The 19,184-nt window shown below is 44.0% G+C and overlaps 1 protein-coding gene across 10 annotated transcripts in view; it reads left to right on the top strand.

The window, feature by feature from the left end:
* Positions 1-12,989, top strand: part of TRERF1 (transcriptional regulating factor 1) — a 235,432-nt gene extending 222,443 nt beyond the window's left edge. For 4 of the 10 annotated variants that reach the window (XM_074397804.1, XM_074397802.1, XM_074397806.1 and 1 more), the window contains 3 exons: positions 2,019-2,222; positions 5,174-5,421; positions 9,258-9,806. In XM_074397804.1, the coding sequence (XP_074253905.1) occupies positions 2,019-2,222; positions 5,174-5,421; positions 9,258-9,582 (777 nt within the window). In that variant the 3' untranslated portion in view covers positions 9,583-9,806. Of the gene's footprint in view, positions 1-2,018; positions 2,223-5,173; positions 5,422-9,257 lie in introns of all 10 variants that reach the window. The other 6 variants (XM_074397805.1, XM_003923002.4, XM_010333870.3 and 3 more) reach the window with 3 other exon arrangements.
* The last annotated feature ends 6,195 nt before the right edge of the window (positions 12,990-19,184 follow it).

Below are 19,184 nucleotides of genomic sequence, written 5' to 3'. Positions count from 1 at the left end.
TAACAAATGTGATCATTACTAATTAATCCTGTTTACCCAGTGGAAACTGGTGCCATTTCTTAAGTACATTGTGTTTATACCGCATTGTAAGTAAGCATGTTATATAAGGACAATACTGAAACAGTGAGGGGCTACTAAATGCCACATACATACTGGCATTCTCTCTCTCTCTCTCTCTCTCTCTCTCTCTCTCTCTCTCTCACACACACACACACACACACACACACACACACATACACACACACACACACACCCCAAATCCAAACTGCAGAGAGGAAGCTTGTGGTTTCTGGGTCCTAAGGTATCACTACTTTCCGAAATCTTTATCTTTCTTGGAAAGTCTTGCTTCTGAGCTTTAAAAATCACGGGCTTTGGGCCGGGCGTGGTGGCTCACGCCTGTAATCCCAGCACTTTGGGAGGCCGAGGCGGATGGATCACGAGGTCAAGAGATCGAGACCATCCTGGTCAACATGGTGAAACCCCGTCTCTACTAAAAATACGGAAAATTAGCTGGGCATGGTGGCGTGTGCCTGTAATCCCAGCTACTCAGAAGGCTGAGGCAGGAGAATTGCCTGAACCCAGGAAGTGGAGGTTGCGGTGAGCCGAGATCGCGCCATTGCACTCCAACCTGGGTAACAAGGGCGAAACTCCCTCTCAAAAATAAATAAATAAATATAAATAAAAATAAATAAAATAAAAATCATGGGCTTTGCAACTCTATGCTCTGCCCTCAGATGGCAGGGGAAAAAAAAGAATCATGGGCTCCCCAGTTACACCACTGTCAGGGGTAAAGTAGACTGGAGCCCACGCGTGTTAAGTGATAAGTTATGCAGAGAGCCTGGCAGAGACAAATGACCTGCCAGGTCAGGGGCAGCTGGACATGCCTTTTCCTTCCCTGTTTATAAAACAGGAGGACTGTTTACAGCCTATTCAGTGGCATAGTAAATGTGAAAGCACTTAGTAAACTGTACAATAAAAGCTGAAATGAGGTTGATTGGTCCTAAGCCCTTTTGGGGCCTGCAGAAGCCAGCAACCCTCACACCTACCCTGGGAAGGATTGAGAGAACAGAATAAAGTAGTTAGTTAAGCAAGGGGAGAATGAGAGCCTCCTGGATTCCTGCCCTTCCATCCTGGCACACCCAGGGCACCCACTTCCAGCTATTCCAGTAACTTACTGTTCTGTTAACCTTGAGGAAGGCAGGGACCTTCTGCTTAATTCTCCACACGGCTGCTGTTCTGAAGTGGGGAGAGGGACCATAGAAGCGGAGGAAATCATTATTCACAGGAAATATTTTCTCTTTCTTTTTCATTAAATGCCTCTGGTAGGAGAAAGTGAATAAATAGAAACATTGAATACACTGCTTTTTCTGAGCCCGTGGTCAGAGACAAAAGGAAAAGCACGTGATAAATAAAAGGGAATCTCCCGTTCCATTTTCTCTCCTTTCATTCGATTTTCTGACAAGACCAGAGTGGAGCGCCCCTTGTGTCACATGCTTTCTGCACCCCGCAGGTCAAATCCGGCATCCTGCCCAGTGGTGGTGTGTTATAAAGCCTCTAAAACAAATCAGCATAGATCCTTCTTTAGTCTCTCTCCAAGGGGGATTCCACAGTATCGTTACTGCTGGGAAACCTTTTCACCGCTGTGAAGAGAGAGAGCTACTCACGGGCAGGCTGCCCGAGTTTTAGTCATTTTAAGATCTGATGGTCTTGAACAAGGTAGGGAATCCTTGCATATAAAAACTGCTCCTTTCTACCTCGCCATGTCTTTATGTAAGTGATGAGGGGTCCCAAAGTGGGGCAGGGGACTTACTTCCTTCACTTCAAAGTCCTAAGCATCCGGAGACCAACCTTTTTGGGTTCATACCTAGCAGGCTCTGTCCGCTGTTCCTCATGCAGAAGGAAAGGAACACAGCCCCAGCATCCGGCCCCACTCTCCTCTGTTGGTCTGTGAGTTCTTTTCATCACTAAGAATGCCATTTGAGGATTTTCCCCTCTTGCTTTTATTACCTTAACACTAGACAAGTGAAGAAGAAGAAGAGTTAGAGGAGGAGGAGGAGGACCCGGAAGAAGATAGGAAATCCACAAAAGAAGAAGAGAGTGAGGTGCCGAAGTCTCCGGAGCCGCCACCTGTCCCAGTCCTGGCTCCCACGGAGGGGCCGCCCCTGCAGGCCCTGGGCCAGCCCTCAAGCTCCTTCATCTGTGAAATGCCCAACTGTGGGGCTGTAAGTGTGTCTGTGTCATCCGGGGAGCTGGGACAAGGGAGGGCCATATAGCTGTGCCTGGCTTTAAGAGATGACATATTTTTGAGAGGGCTCTTCCGGCAATCACAGTTTGGCAGACGGTGCTCCATTTTGCCATAGTTTTCTTCTTCACTGGCCAGCAGGTATTTCCAGAGTGTGTGTTCTGTGTCAAGCACAATGCTGCGTGTTGGAGAACACAAAGAAGGCCCCTGTGCCTAGCAAGTGTGTGATTCCAAGCTCCGCAGCCAGCGTTGGCCTCCAGAACATACATTCCACATTTCCTGGAGCTTCCGCACTCCCCTGGGCTGTGTGTCACACAAGCTTGTGCCCTGTCGACGTGCATTTAAATGTACTAGGAGAGCCTGCTGACAAAGATCATCCTTTTATGACATAATTACTTACCCCACCTCCTGCATTTTTACCTATTAGAAGGTTTTGCATTTCACATTTTACAAAGTGTGACTAATTGAAATGTCACTAATTTAAAATTTGAGAATATCATTACAAAGGTGTAACTAAAGTTTATCTTTGTACTCTATGGCAGAGAAAAAAAAAGATTTACTAAAAGTAAATTCATCGTGTAAACAGGCTGAAAGGGACTGTGTGTCAATACTGAGCCTAGTACTTTACAAGAATTTTAGAAGCATAATTGAGCTAAAATAAAACAAGTTCACCATTTGGTCATTCTTAGCACTAAAGAAAGACCTTATAGTATCTGTGCTGGCCTTGTCTAAGGCTCCATGTATATTTTAAAGGATATTTTTAAAGGTTATTTCTCAGTCTCCCACCGGTCCCCCACTAGTCTGAATTAGTGAGCTTTCTCCAAATCAGGTTTCTTAAAGCCAGGCACACCTGTATAGGCAAGTTCTAAAGGGATTACCCCTCAAAATAATGTTGCCCCTTCCCCAGGAAGCCCATTTTCCTCAAGTCAGTGTGGTTGTCTTTGCTCGTACTTGATGTAGGACAGTGCTGTTCTCCAGAGTATATTGGATGCTGCTTATTAAGTCTGTCACTTAGATGAAGAAGGCAATAGTCTTCAAAATATTTAGATCCTAAACCAGAAAGTCATTTGATTTGCATTTAAGAAAAAGTGAAAAAGTTTTTTTTGTTTGTTTGTTTGTTTTTTAATTTTTACATTTTCCATTCACTGTTCACTCTGGAGAGAACAGAAGAGATTGCTGGCTTGTTTTCCATCTTTTATGTTTAATGACCTGGCCATTTTGTTTAGAGTGTTCAGTGCAGCCATGATTACGATAATGATTTTAAGTGATGGTATTTCTTGGTGAATTTGTTCAGAAATTGGATGCCTCCTCAAATCATGGTTCTATGTACAGTAAATTGTTTACCAAATGGGAAGTTATTTTTTACTTTTCCCAATCAAATACTCAGCAAGGTAGATATTTTCCTGTTCCAATTTTTCTGTACATAAAAAAAGAAAAAAAGATTATTTTTTTTTTCTGAGACGGAGTTTTGCTCTTGTTGGCTAGGCTGGAGTGCAGTGAATGGCGTGATCTCGGCTCGCTGCAACCTCCACCTCCTGGGTTCAAGTGATTCTCCTGTCTCAACCTCCAGAGTAGCTGGTGCAGGTGCCGCCACCACGCCCAGCTGTTTTTTGTATTTTTAGTAGAGACAGGGTTTCACCATATTGGCCAGGCTGGGCTTAAACTCCTGACCTCAGGTGATCTACCCACCTCAGCCTCCCAAAATGCTGGGATTACAGGCTTGAGCCACTGTTTCTAACCAAAAGAAAAAAATGTTTTAAAATGACTTTTTAAAATCACGGTGGAAAAAGCGTGCCGATTTTTATTTTATTCCTTGCCTAACGATGGAGGCTTTGGTTGCTAAGTCAGCGATAGGTTTAAACCTGAACAGAGCTCATAAACCTAACACAGCAACTACTACAGCTAGACAGCCCAGTAGGCTCTCCCCTTAGCTGATGAGTTTAACAAGCTGGGAGTCAGGGCTCTTGGGATTCAGGGACACGGATTTACATCCCTTTATAGCGATGGTTCTGAAGTGGAGATGATTTGTTCCCCAAGAACATTTGGCAATGTCTAGAGATATTTTTGTCATAAATGGGAAGGTGCTGCTAGCATCTGGTAGGCAAACGCCAGAGATGCTGCTAAACATCCTATGCAGCAGAGTCCCCCACCCATCACAACAAAGAATTATCCAGCCCAAAATGACAGTAGTACTGAGGTTAAGAAACCCAGCTTTATGGCAGGCTTTTAAAATACTGCCCAGATCCTTTCTCTTTTTATCATTCTGTATTAAAATTTGGGGGTCTTAAACATTGCTTCAACAATGGGCTACTGATTAAGGCAATATATAGCATAGAAAATTGAATCATTGTCTTTCAAACTGGGTTCCTTAGAGAGCTAGGGCTTCCTGGGGGTACAGAGAGCTGAGCAAACAGGCCCAATTCTGCAGCACTGTCTCCGTTGTAGCCAGTGCACCTCTGCTTTTAACTTGAGCCGGTATTTTTTGAGTAAGATTTGATTTGTTTAAAAAAGAAAGAGGAAGGGGGAAGGGAGGGAAAGAGGAAAGAAGGAAGAAAAATGGGAGGGAGGGAAGTTATCAGCTTTTTTAAAAGTTTGAAAGCTGGTCCAGCCCCCGCATTTTTCAGATGGAAAAAAATATACAGAAGGGAAGCGGCCCAACAGCTTTCATTATAGTAGAGCGAAACCCCTGACGTCTTGACTTCTAGACAATAGCTTTGTCCTTTATCCTGTGCCGCATTGCCTCTTCCCTTCTGGTTATAGCAGGGATGAGGTTTTGATTGGCACAGCATTTGTGGTTGTAGTATTTGATCTTTACCGTTTGTAGCATATGCCCAAAGTTTGCTTATATAAACCCTTGTGCCCTGTCATTAGACAGTTTCAAGGATCCCATGTTTACCACTGAGTAACTAACAACCCTGATTTCCTTTTCAGGACTGTAGATGTCATGTCACTCCATTTCTTCCCCAGGTGTTCAGCTCCCGACAGGCACTGAATGGCCATGCCCGCATCCACGGGGGCACCAACCAGGTGACCAAGGCCCGAGGTGCTGTCACTTCTGGGAAACAGAAGCCTGGAAGTGCCCAGAGTGGGTACTGTTCGGTGAAGAGCTCACCCTCTCACAGCACCACCAGCGGCGAGACAGACCCCACCACCATCTTCCCCTGCAAGGAGTGTGGCAAGTAGGTGCGGGGGCCCAGGGGCCGAATCTGAGTTCCTGATGGATAATTGCTCTATGGGGGCTGGGCCAGGATGGCCTGAGGTTTCTTCAATCAGAAGAAGAACGTAGACCTCAAAACTCTTCTTCCTACCGTCTTTGGGATGGATATGTAGGCTTTGTTGCAGATTCAGAATATGGCCATTCTGTTATCTTAGAACCTTGTAAGGATGGATCTCTTCAGAGAGTGAACCTCTAGTTACAAAACTTTACTCTTTCCCAGGAATGAAAGGTGGGACTCTGGTTCCCACTCCTTCCCTTTACACCCAAGCTATATTCACTAGCATTACTCTTGTTGCATCCCTGCTGAATGATTTGAGAATAGCTCTAGAACATCTAATCAGGAACTCTCTATAACACAGATGGCTCATACATGATACTCCTACCACTATCGCTTACTTCCATGCCCAGGACAGACATCAGTAATCAATCACCACACTCTTTGCTGTCACGTTAAGACAGAGCCTCAAATACTTTCCATTGACATGCTTCAAGTTGCACAACCAATTGATCAGAGTTGATAAATGAAATAAAACCTATTTGTTATACCTTTCAGGTATAATTTTAAACAACAACTAAAAAGGAAAAGTGACATGCGATAGTAATTATAATGGCTAACATTTACTGAGCACTTATTTTGTTACAAGCTTTATTTGTATGAACTCATCTCATTTTTACATAGAAACCCCACATGATACAGATACTGTTTTTTATCCTTGTTTTACAAACAAGGGTTTAAAAATTAGGTAAAATGACTTGCCCTAAGTCGCACTACCAGTAAAGGGAAGAATTGAGATTTGAACCCAGTTTCATTCAAATGCCGACCTGGGCTCCTGACCACTGCTCTGTCCTTTCGGTTCATTTGCTTTAGGTAGAAAATGTCATTGATGGTCAGATGGATGATTCCCTCCCACAGCCTCCTGTAGAGAATTCCAGTGTACTTCTCAGTGAGTCCACCTGACTGGAAGGGTACTACATTGTCACAAATTACTTCCTTTAGGAGCCTTGCTGAGTTCCTCTTCCCATAATTCCTAGTGCCTCAAGCATGAAGAGGAGTATTACCTGGAAAAGATGCTGCCCAGGTGGCTTCTGAAACTACCAGGAAAACATTTCTAGTTGCATAAGGAAGGCCAGGTGGGACCTCTCCTTGCACATCCCCACGGATAGAGCAGGCAACTTAATAGTAACTGCTGTTTAACAGGTACACTCAGTATGTGCCTGGCACTGTTGTAAAGGATTTTTTACATGTTTTAGTCTGTTTTATGTTGCTACAACGGAATGTCACTGACTGGATAATTTATAAAGAAAATAAATTTATCTCATAATTCTGGAGACTGGGAAGTTCAAGGTCAAGGGACCTGCATCCGGCAAGGGCCTTCTTGCTGAGTCATCCCATTGTAGAAGGGCAAAGAGAGGCGAGAGAGAGCAAGAGATTGAACTTGCAGCCTCATACCCTATTATAATCGGCACAAATCCATTCATGAAGGTGAGGCCCTCACCACTGAAACACCGCCCCTTAGGCCCCACCTCCCAACACAGCTGCATTAAGGATTCCATTTTCAACATGTGCTGTTCGGGGGATACATGCAACCCATAGTACGTGTACCGATAAAGCTTTAAAGTAGCTCTGTGAGGCAGGTACTTTTAGGAGCTGCTTTTTTAGAGGCAGAAACTGAGGTACAGAAAGGTGAAGCCTCTGTTGCCGTTTGTAGCAAGCGTCCTAGTGGGGATTCAAACCATGCAAGCTGGCCTGGCCTTGTGCTCCTGGCTCTATGCCATGCTGCCTCTGACTAAACCCAGCTTGGTGGCACCCACCAAAGTGAACTGGAACTAGCAGATCACTTCCCCCCATGAAGCGCAGGGATGGGAGAGGTGGGGTTCGGTGTTGGTCTCCTCCACACTCGGCTGTCCTTGCAAGCTGGCCATGCTGTCGTTTTCACATCACCACCCACCACACATTGGTGCACCATGGAAGAAATAGGCCCCCGGATTGATCTTAAGGCTTATTCAGTTGAAATGATGATGGAGCCACCCTCAGCTGACTCTCAGTGATCTCCCACCTATTTGTCCTGGAGTGGCAGTGTCGGGGTATTAGGATCTTGCCAGTTTCCCCTGAGAGGAGCCAGCACCTCCCACTCATTAGGCTCAAACGGGCTAAAACTCTACTTTCCACCAGGTGGAGACAGAGGACGATTTAACAAACAAAAATCAGCATTTCATGTTTCTCGGCCATTTCTGTGGCACCTATTAAATGGTTTTTTGGGATCTTGTTCTTAACGTTGCGTGGTAACTCTTTCTACCGGAAATCCAGTTACGATTTCATGGACAATACAGATGGTTTCTGTGGTTTTTCCTAACTCGGAATAACATTAGGCAAATATTCACAAAATACGTCTCACAGCTGCTGAAATTATGTTTGTTACATTTAACCGTTTTCAGCGTGTCTAAGTAGAATTATGGTTTATTAGCCATATTTGACTAAGGCCTTAGAAACCAGCTGTTATTTTTGTTTTTCGGTTTTTTCCTTATAAACAGTCTCACACCTGGGCACACTTCTCTGAAAAAAGGTCCAGATAGTTAATATTTGAGACTTTGTGGGCTGTACTCTCTTTGTCATAACTGCTCAGCTTTGCCACTGCAGCATAGAAACAGCCATCAACATGACATAAACAGACATGGCTGTGTGCCAATAAAACTTTATTCACAAAAGCAGTTGGGATTTGTCCCACTGACCATAATTTGCAGTCCTCTCGTCTTAAGAATTAACCCCAGTAATATATCCTTTTATCCCAGGGTTTCTTGACCTCAGCACTATCGGCATTTCCAGTCTGCTAATTACGTGCGTGGGGAAGAGGACTCTGTTCTCTGTGTTGCAGGATGTGTAGCCATTCTGATAATATCATGGCCGCCAAAAGGGTCCTTAAGTGAAAGGGAGTAGATGGAGCTCAGATGTCAAGTACAATAATGACAGGGGCCACTGGATTTGACCACACAGTTACCGATGACCTTGAGACTAGCAGGGGACAACAGTCTACTTGGAGAGGAAGGAAGAGAGAAAAAAGATCCACCAAGTGCATGTGGGCAGATCCTTCAAGAATTTTGACCGTGGGCTGGGTGCAGTAGCTCACGCCTGTAATGACAACACTTTAGGAGGCCAAGGAGGGAGGCTCAATTGAGGCCAGGAGTCAGAGGCCAGCATGGGCAATAGAGCAAGACTCCATCTATGCAAAATATTTAAAAATTAGCTAGGCATGGTGGTGTGTGCCTGTGGTCCTAGCCAATTGAGAGGCTGAGGTTGGGAGGATCACTTGAGCCCAGGAGTTCAAGGTTATGGTGAGCTATGATCACACCACTGCACTCCAGCCTAGGCAAGAGAGACACACTGTTGAGGAACAGGGACAGAGGTGGGTTGTTTCATGATGGGGACTATCAGAGCTCGTTAGCATGATTTGGGAGATTCTCCAGCGGAGAGAACATGGTCAATAATGAGGAGAATGAGGAGGCTGAAGGAGAAAGGGTCTGTGCTCCAGACTCCAGGTGGACAGGACGCCTTTAAGAATTTCTCCTCCACTGTCACAGGAAGGAAGACTGAGGCACAGTCAGCATGTTCTGTCCCCATCCCTTTCCTTGTAATGCTTGGAGAGGAAGGAATAGAGGTGACAGGTCATAGGGGAAGGAGGTCCTAGAAGCTGAGCAGCCAGGGACTCTGTCAGACCATGCACTCCCATTCCCCATAGGACACCTGGATTTCCAAGAACTCAGACATCCTTCTAAATTCTACACACCTCTCTTTATTTTTAGAGTCTTCTTCAAGATCAAAAGCCGAAACGCGCACATGAAAACTCACAGGCAGCAGGAGGAACAGCAGCGGCAAAAGGCTCAGAAGGCGGCTTTTGCAGCTGAGATGGCAGCCACGATCGAGAGGACTACGGGGCCCGTGGGGGCGCCGGGGCTGCTGCCCCTGGACCAGCTGAGTCTGATCAAACCCATCAAGGACGTGGACATCCTCGATGACGACGTCGTCCAGCAGTTGGGAGGTGTCATGGAAGAGGCTGAAGTCGTGGACACCGATCTTCTCTTGAATGATCAAGATTCAGTCTTGCTTCAGGGTGACGCAGAACTATAAAGCCCTGTGTGGCACTTAGAGACAGTGAAAACCCACGGCCTCCGTCTTCATTAATCAGGAAACCTGGACTGCCTGCTTGTTTTGTAACCCTTTTAAACTACCTGTTTTAAAAGTGGTCATTTTATTCAGGTTTAGAAAAAAAAAATCCCATTTCTTTTCCTTTTATTTAAAAAAAAAAATTGTTTTTGTGGGGGGTTGGGGGAATAAATAATTGGCACAACTATCTTTAAGAGGTGTTTCATCTGGGCTATCTTCTCATGAAATCATTCCCAGCAGGGAGTGAAGCTGACCTTCATGTTCCATTGCGTTCAGATGTCAACCATCCCGGTTGCCTTTTATCCCAAAGCTTGCTGTGAGTGTGTGTGTGTGTGTGTGTGTGTGTGTGTGTTGTGTGAAGCAGGCGACCCTCTTAGTGCTGGGGTCTTGTGGCCATCTTTTCCCACAAAGCGTTATTTTGATTCTGTTCTGACCTCATTCCGTAGTTTGCAGTAAGCATGGCATCTTTGCCTGGAGATTCTATGCTAGGGGCAGCTTTCCAGGGGGAAAGCAAGCCCTCGTGTTACACAGCTCTCCTCCAGCACACACAACGCGTGAGGAGATGACCAAATGTGAAAATAGGTTTCCCCTGAGTTGCCTCTCATCCTTTGACCCGTTTGCAGGAATGGAGTACTGTATAATTTTAGGATTTCACTCCAGGCAGTGTTTACTGAGGACCTGGTTTTCTAGAGCAGGTGCGTCCTGTCTTCTTCTGTGTTCCCTGGGGTCTGGTCAGCTCCAAGTTGTGGGTGGCAGAGCTGTGTTCAGCATGAACTGACTAGAGACTCACCTGCAGGCATGTATTAAGTTGCCAGGATTGCTTTCACTTTAGGTGATTAAAGGGCACACATTGAAGTACCTAGAATGCCAGAAAGTGTTCTTTTGCCCAAAAAACAAATCAGAAAAGCAACACCGTTAATTAGTGGAGTTCTGAAATTACTTTGTGCCACTTAGAAGTACTGTGAGACCTCATTCACTGGGATTTTGCTGTAATTTACATCCGCTGGACTGAAGTTTACCTTGATGGTAGCTGTAAGAAATAGTTTCCTAACACATATGATAGCAAATACAAGACAAATAGCATTGAAGGCCAACAAAAATGGCTTCAGACACACTCTTAGCTATAATGTCCGCATTCAAACAATGACTGTATTCATTACAAATCACTTACCAAAGCACTTCTAGACTTCTCTAACCTCCATGACTTTGCTCTGCTTCCTCCTGTCCCTGTCAGCAGGGTTGCTGTTTGTACTTGAAGGTAATAAACCTGTAATCCTTCAAAAATGCCATTTAGCCCCAGGCTTTTGAGCTGAGTCAGACTGACCCATCCCACCACTAGGGCAAAACTCAGGCTGGGACACAGCCCCAGTGCAGAGAAGATCCTGCTTCACGCAACTCCCCTTTCAGAGTTAATGCTGTGTGATTTCCTGGGCGGGTGTTTTCAGGACTTGCCCACCCCAGGTATGCTGGTTCCCAGCTCCATGTAAGTGTGCCTATCACACTGGGCCACTTTGCTGGCACATTCATAGCTTGACATGAGAAAAAGTATCAGCAGAAGCATGAGAGTAGGACCTGACGTCTTTGACTCTGCAAAAGCTTTTAGCAAACATGAGAGGAACCAGCTGTGACCCACAGCAGCCCCACACAGGCTTCAGGAAAGCCATGGACGGAAGAAAAAATAAAACTCTTTTCCATCATTCTGTTTTCAAAGAAGAGGTCTCGGCATTTTCTTACATCTTTTGTTTAGAGGGAAAAGTTTCATTTGCTGCCATTTCAGAAAGGTTATGCTACCCTGTTTAATCCAAGTAGTTGTGAGTCAAGAGCTGCCTGGGCAGTGTGCACCAACTTTGTAGCCAAACCATTACAGCTGTCATATCCTTGGCTGATTGTCTCTCCCGGGGACTACTGCCCTCCACTTAGCAAGTGTCTGAGGGTGAGCTAGAAGGGTACTTCTATTGGGTCTATAGAAGCTTATCAAAGGAGCAAACATCCAGAAAGTGTTTATAAAGCAAATGTATTGCCTCTGTTTGGAGATTTGCCCAGCTGTTCCAGTTTTAAACATTAAAAAATAAACTCAGTTCCCATGGCAAAAGTAGAATGCACAACTGACTTTTAATTTTCCGTGCAGTATAGCATAAGGATTTTTGACTTGAAACAACCAAAGAACTCCTCCTTAACGAGACAGTTCGAATTCCTGAATTAGTGTTTCTTGACTATCAACTTAAAGAATGGACTTCCTAATACAACGTTGCACTTATCTTTATTTTTCTGAAATGATTCTGCCTGCATGTATGTGTTGTGTTTTAGCTTCTTCCCTGCCCCTGCCCCAAAAGAACTTTTCTTCCCAATGGTTAATGTCTTCGACTCGGTTACTGTTTACTATCAGATGGTTTTTCATTAGTGAATTTAGACCTCTTTGAGAAAGCTTGTATATAAAAAGTTAACAGATATATTTTATGGAAAAACCCATCTTATTTTCAAATATATTTAACTGCTGTTATATTTTATTAGAGGAAGGTTGTAAATATTTTCTAGGAGTTCTATTGTAAAGAAAAGTATTTTTGAAAAAAACTAATGTAATAAAAAGGAAAACATTTTTAAATAGTAGTTGTGATTGCTTCCTGTTCTGGCTTCGTTATGTTCTATTCTCAGCAGATGAATTGCATGCCTTCCATATCAGGATGTAATTTATTCAGGTTTGCACTATTATAAGTTGACATCATAATATCCAGTGTGCTTAACTGTATTTTCCTGGAATGCAAATCCTTTGGTCCACATTAAAGCACTATGTATAGCATATTCATAATTTTTTTGTAATGTGTGTATTTTTAATAAGGATTTTATGTAACATTTTGGCAAAAAGAGGACAGTATTTTCTAGTGAATTTTATAATAACATTTTGCTAAAAATGTTTCTTCCTAGGTCAGTTTTTGTTAAGGTGAACCAAAAGTCTTATTTTACCAGGGGTTTAAAAAAAGTTTGAAGCTTGAAAGCAAAGTTATATTTAAACATCATATGTAACAAATAAATAAAGATGTTTTATAGACTTGTCCTAAAAAGGTGCATTCCTTAAAAAAAAAAGAAAAGAAAAAGAAAAGGAAAGAAAGAAACTGAGGCATTCTAGATTGTTTCCCATCTGAGTGATAAGCATTTTTTTTTTTTTTAATTATCACAATGCTTCTTCAGAAAGAGACCCAGGGAAATTTTATTTAACACATTCTAATCATTAGCCTTCTCAAAAAGTTATTACAGTTCCTATAGATGGGCATTCATCAAATGGAGATGTAACCAAATAAACACTGTCATATTTATTTGTGAAACCTGATTCAATATTGCATCAGCTGCTCTGAAAATAAAATCTTATCTTTTTGCGTTTCGTTTGCCTTAAATATTTCTTCTTTCTAGCCACTGCTATGACTTCTCAGTGCTGGATAAATGCTAGTTTCCCTGTTAATTGGTTTCTGTAGGCAACAAGTTTAAGTCTGTTGATCAAAAAATTTAATGCTCATTATTAAAGTGTCCCCCAACTCCAGACACCAGCAGTGGATGAAACACCTGGGGACTTGGTGGTCTCTAAACCTTATGACTCAAATTGTGATTCAAGGGAGCACACTGTGACACACAGGTGTCTTACACTAAATCCTCCACAACGTCTAAGTCCACCCTGATTTATTTGCATTTTAAATCTGCATTTCCAAATTCGAGTAAGTATGTTTACTTTTTTTCTTTTTTCTTTTTCTTTTTTTTTTTTTTTTTTTGAGACAGAGTCTTGCTTTGCTCTGCAGCCTGGAGTGCAGTGGCACAACCTTGGCTCACTGAAGCCTCCACTCCTGAGTTGAAGCAATTCTCACGCATCAGCCTCCCAAGTAGTGGGGATTATACAGGTCATGGACCACCACACCTGGCTGATTTCTGTATTTTTAGTAGAGGCGGGATTTTACCATTTTGGCCAGGCTGGTCTCGAACTCCTGGCCTCAAGCAATCTGCCCAAAGTGCTGGGATTACAGGTATGAGCCACCATACCTGGCCGTATGTTTGCTTTTTCATGGTCAACAGAAAATTATAGAACTTTGAAATTCTGTATTTTGTTTTATTTATTTTTTATTTTTTCTGAGACAGAGTCTTGCTCTGTCACCAGGGACCAGGCTGGAGTGCACTGTTGCAATCTTGGCTCACTGCATCCTCCGCCTCCCAGGTTCAAGCCATTCTCCTGCCTCAGCCTCCCAAGTAGCTAGGACTTCCGGTGCACACCACCACACTTAGCTCATTTTTGTATTTTTAGTAGAGACGGGGTTTCACCATGTTGGCCAGGATGGTCTCGATTTCTTGACCTCGTGATCCACCCGCCTCGTCCTCCCAAAGTGCTGGCATTATAGGCGTGAGCCACCGCGCCCAGCCTTGAAATTCTGTATTTTATACAAAATTTGCTTTAAGTGGGGAATGCCTATTCAAGACCTTTATCTAGATTCTTGGTGGAAGGGTTGTTGTTTTTAAATTAATAAGACACGGTCTCACTATGTTGGCCAGGTTGATGTTCATCTCCTGGCTTTAAACAATCATCCTGCCTCGGCCTCCTGAAGTGCTAGGATTACAGGTGTGAGCCACTGTGCCTGGCCTCTTTTTTTTTTTAACTTTAATTTTAGCTATTTACTTTAGACAACCTATATCAAATAAAATAGCTGTTCCTCTAGAAACTGTGTGACTCAGCCAGTGTTGTAAATTTAAAGTCTACTTCCAGAGACCTAACTGGAAGATTTTTTTCTACTGTTACATTTATTCAGTGAGTCAATCCTCATGAGCTACCATGTACCAAGCATCATTCCATACTGTATTATACATGGCGGAGGAGAGTGTATAAAGATGGCTGTACATGAGTCCTTCCTGCCAAGGAATTTAATACCTAGAAAGACATATGGGGGCCTTGGAACAGATCCAATTCCAGCATTGAGAAAAGCCCTATCAATATTCAGAATCCTCTCACTGCCACCCACATTTACACAGCAATTTATAGCAGGTGCTCGGCAACTATTTGTTCAATGAGTTACCGCTCCAGTCCTCCAGGTATGCACATCCCCGTGTGTGTTCAGCAGAGAGAGAATGTATGTGTAAATAAAACCTCTTTGAGGTTTACTTAAAGCCAATCCTGAATTCCATTTACTCCCCATCTACCATGCTCAGCCAGCACCAGCGAGCTGAGATGTGCTCTAGGAATGCGGATGAGGGTTCATGTTGACATAGCGAAGCATAATTTGGAAGACATTTTAAGAGATTGAATAGTATATTCCTAAGAGAACCGTAAGTGATCTCTGAATTGCAGATATCCCTGTGTAAAGGAGCCAAAGGGCTGATTGCTTCCTTTATGTAAGAAAGAATCTTTTGGAAAGGGCTGTCTTTAAAAACAGAACAACTGGCACAATCAAATTATGATTAACTGTAAAATATTTGATGTATCTAGATTTATTTTTTCTGGACATAAAGCAAGGTTTACTTGCACCAGCTATCTAGAATCACTGGACTCCTGCTCATCTACATGCGTTCAGATGTCTGGAAGTTTAGGCTGTACGAAAGAGACCCTTAATGGATAGGCCAAGCTTCAGAACGCCTGTCCGTGCCCACACCTCATGCCAAAGAGCAGGGCTCACAGCCCTACTCTTGGCATAACCTGATGTTGCCTCTTACTGTGACTGCCGCCTAGGCCCTAGGAAGTTGGCACTTGACCCCAAACCATGAGGTCCATGTGCTGTTTGGTGACACATTTGGCTCAGCCCAGGAAGATGAGAGGACCAAATCAAATTCCCACATTCGAGAACATGAATGGAGAAACCTGGCGAGCCAAGAGCAGCAAGCAGCGGCCACGCGGAGTCCTGAGAGAGCAGAAATTATTGGTAAGCAGTGAAAGCCTATCATTAAAAAGACCGCATTTGGCCTCAGGAGTGAAGAGGGTATCCAGTCCCTACGACTGTTTTAAGCATACCTTTCCAGTTCCAGGAGCTGTCCAGACCACACAAGTCTTTAAAAATAAACCCCTATTTCTTTTGGAATGGTGCTAGGGTGGTGGGTGGGTATTTCTGGTTTTATTATCCAAGAGAGTTAAACAGAACTGAACGGCATCATAGCATCAGCCCCAGCCTGCTGCAGAGGTAGAAAAGGCACTGGTTGTTTTGTTTTTTGTTTTGTTTTGTTTTGTTTTGTTAATACAGAGTCTCGCTCCATCGCCAGGTTGGAGTGCAGTGCTGCGATCTTGGCTCACTGCAACCTCTGCCTCCTGGGTTCAAGTGATTGTCCTGCATCAGCCTCCCAAGTGGCTGGGACTACAGGCACCCACCACCACATCTGGCTAATTTTTGTATATTTAAGAGAGATGGGGTTTTGCCATGTTGGCCAGGATGGTCTCGATCTCTTAATCCTCATGATCTGCCTGCCTCAGCCTCCCAAAGTGCTGGGATTACAGGTGTGAGTCGCTGCGCCTGACCAGACACCACTTTTAAGATGGTTATTGGTTTAGCTGTAACTAACTTACCACATGACCTTGAGTGAGTCATTTCACGTTGGTTTCCTCATCTATAAAATTGGGACAAAATCCATGTCTTCTGGTGAGGATCAGAGTAGGTAACTTAGGTGAAAGTCGTTTGCAAGCATTATGGTTGCAGAACATTTATCCAACTGAGGCTACTCAAAGGGGACAGAGGCAGGCCGAGGAGCCCTCACAGAAGCGCTACCTGGACAGACTGATGCAAACTTTGGAAGCAGCAACAGAACTGGGGGTGGAGAGGCTGTTGGAAAACCCCATTGGCTAAGGGAAATTCCCTTAAATGTCACCATTCACAGAGAGAACCTGATTCTGAGAAGGGCACTGGGCAGCCTGCCAACGTGGGGCATCACTGAGCCCAGAAGAAGTGCACGCAGGCTAAGTGTGCTGTTTCCATGCTCTGGTGCAAGGCCACTCCGGAATCTCTGCCACACCTCAACACGAACTGAACTCTAACAAACAGAAGCCAGCCTGAGGGGCAGGAAAACTGGTTTCTCCTCCTAGACCTTTCCTATCTCCTAGATAGGTGTGTTGTTGGACAAACTATTCTGCCTCTTCTTTGCTTCTCTTGCCTGCAAAATAGGGTGATAATAATTTTGTGGGGGAAAAAACAGCTTTATATTTGTACAATTCCTTTTTTTTTTTTTTTTAGACGGAGTCTCGCTTTGTCGCCAGGCTGGAGTGCAGTGGCACAACCTTGGCTCACTGCAACCTCTGCCTCCAGGGTTCAAGCAATTCTCCTGCCTCAGCCTCCCAAGTAGCTGGGACTACAGGCATGCATCACCATGCCAAGCTAATTTTTTTTTTTTTTTTTTTTTTTTTTGAGACGGAGTTTCGCTCTTGTTACCCAGGCTGGAGTGCAATGGTGCGATCTCGGCTCACCGCAAACTCCGCCTCCTGGGTTCAGGCAATTCTCCTGCCTCAGCCTCCTGAGTAGCTGGGATTATAGGCACGCGCCACCATGCCCAGCTAATTTTTTGTATTTTTAGTAGAGACGGGGTTTCACCATGTTGACCAGGTTGGTCTCGATCTCTCGACCTTGTGATCCACCCGCCTCGGCCTCCCAAAGTGCTGGGATTACAGGCTCGAGCCACCGCGCCCGGCCGCTAATTTTTGTATTTTTAGTAGAGACGGGATTTCACCATGTTGGCCAGGATGGTCTTGATCTCTTGACATCGTGATCTGCCTGCTACAAAATATTCTCATAAATTTGATCTTTTTATTTTTAATCTTCTCAACAACCTTGTGAGGCAGGTAAGGTAGAAAATTCATGGCAGAAATAGTGGATAACATCTATAGTGTATCATTACATGGCAGGCATTGGACTAAACACCAGACACTGGTATTGCATTGAATTCCCACAGCAACTACTGGAAGTAGCAACTACTGTTATCTTTTTTTGAACATATGAGAAAACTGGGGCTCAGGTGAGGAAGTAACTTGCTCAAAGTCACTCAACTAAGTGGTAAACCTGGGATTAGAAACAAGATCTGAGTATAAGGCTAGAGTTTTCCTTTAGGCTAAAATGCATATATGAAAGCACTTTGGGAAAATAAAGCTTAGAAATGTGCACAAATGGGCCAGGTGCAGTGGCCAATACCTGTAAAACCAGCACTTTGGGAGGCCAAGGTGAGAGGATTGCTGGAAGTCAGGAGTTCGAGACCAGCCTGGGCAACATAGCAAGTCTCCGTCTCTACAAAACAATACAAATAAAATTTAAAATGACAGCAAACTCCTGTATTCTAGATACTCCAGAGGCTGTGGTGTGAGGCTCACTTAAGCCCAGGAGTTTGAGACTGCAGTGAAATATAATCAAGCCAGTTTTCTCCAGCCTGAGCAACAGAGTAAAACACTGTCAAAAAAAAAAAAAAAAAAAAAATTATAAAGCAGACCTTAAGATGAGAAGAAAATAAAAGAAAAAAGTAAAAATAAATGTTTAAAAATTTGCACGAATGGAAGTTTTTTGTTTGGTTGGTTTCCTGTTTTCTTTTTGTTTTTGCGACAGAATCTCGCTCTGTCCCCCAGGCTGGAGTGCAGTGGCTCAATCTCAGTCTCAGCTCACTGCAACCTCTGCCTCCTGGATTCAAACAATTCTCCTGCCTCAGCCTCACAAATAGCTGGGGTTCAGGCACACATCACCATGCTAGTATTTGTATTTTTAGTAGAGATAGTGTTTCACCATGTTGGCCAGGCTGGTCTTAAACTCCTGACATCAGGTGATCCTCCTGTCTCAGCCTCCCAAAGTGGGACTGCTGAGTGCTCAAATTACAGGTGTGAGCCACTGCACCTGGCCTTTTCCCCTTTTTTTTTTTTTTTTTTTTTTTGAGACGGAGTTTTGCTCTTATTACCCAGGCTGGAGTGCAATGGCGAGATCTTGGCTCACCACAATCTCCGCCTCCTGAGTTCAAGCAATTCTCCTACCTCAGCCTCCCGAGTAGCTGGGACCACAGGCTGTGCCACCATGCCCAGTTAATTTTTGTATTTTTAGTAGAGGCAGGGTTTCACCATGTTGACCAGGATGATCTGGATCTCTTGACCTAGTAGTGATCCACCTGCCTTGGCCTCCCAAAGTGCTGGGATTACAGGCGTGAGCTGCCGCGCCCCACCCCCCTTTTCTCTTTCTTTCGAGTCTCACTGTGTCTCCCAGGCTGGAGTGCAGTGGCATGATCTTGGCTCACTGCAATCTCCACCACCCAGGTTCAAGTGATTCTCATGCTTCAGCTTCCTAAGTAGCTGGGACTATAGGCACATGACGATGACATCAACTAATTTTTTTTATTTTTAGTAGACATGGAGTTTCACCATGTTGGCCAGGCTGGTCTCAAACTCCTGACCTCAGGTGATCTGCCCATGTCGGCCTCCCAAAGTGCTGGGATTACAGGTGTGAACCACTGTGTCTGGCCTGAAGAAGTTTTTATTACAGCAAATCCTAGTTATAAACCTTTTTACTTGAAAAAAAATTATGGTGGACATTAATAACTAGACAAAACACTTTTGGCTTGTTGCAGGTGAAGCTAGCCATTGTAAATTCCTAAAT

The sequence above is a fragment of the Saimiri boliviensis genome, chromosome 4, assembly GCF_048565385.1.
Source record: "Saimiri boliviensis isolate mSaiBol1 chromosome 4, mSaiBol1.pri, whole genome shotgun sequence".
Lineage (NCBI taxonomy): Eukaryota > Metazoa > Chordata > Mammalia > Primates > Cebidae > Saimiri > Saimiri boliviensis.
This window is presented reverse-complemented; position numbering and strand designations above follow the sequence as displayed.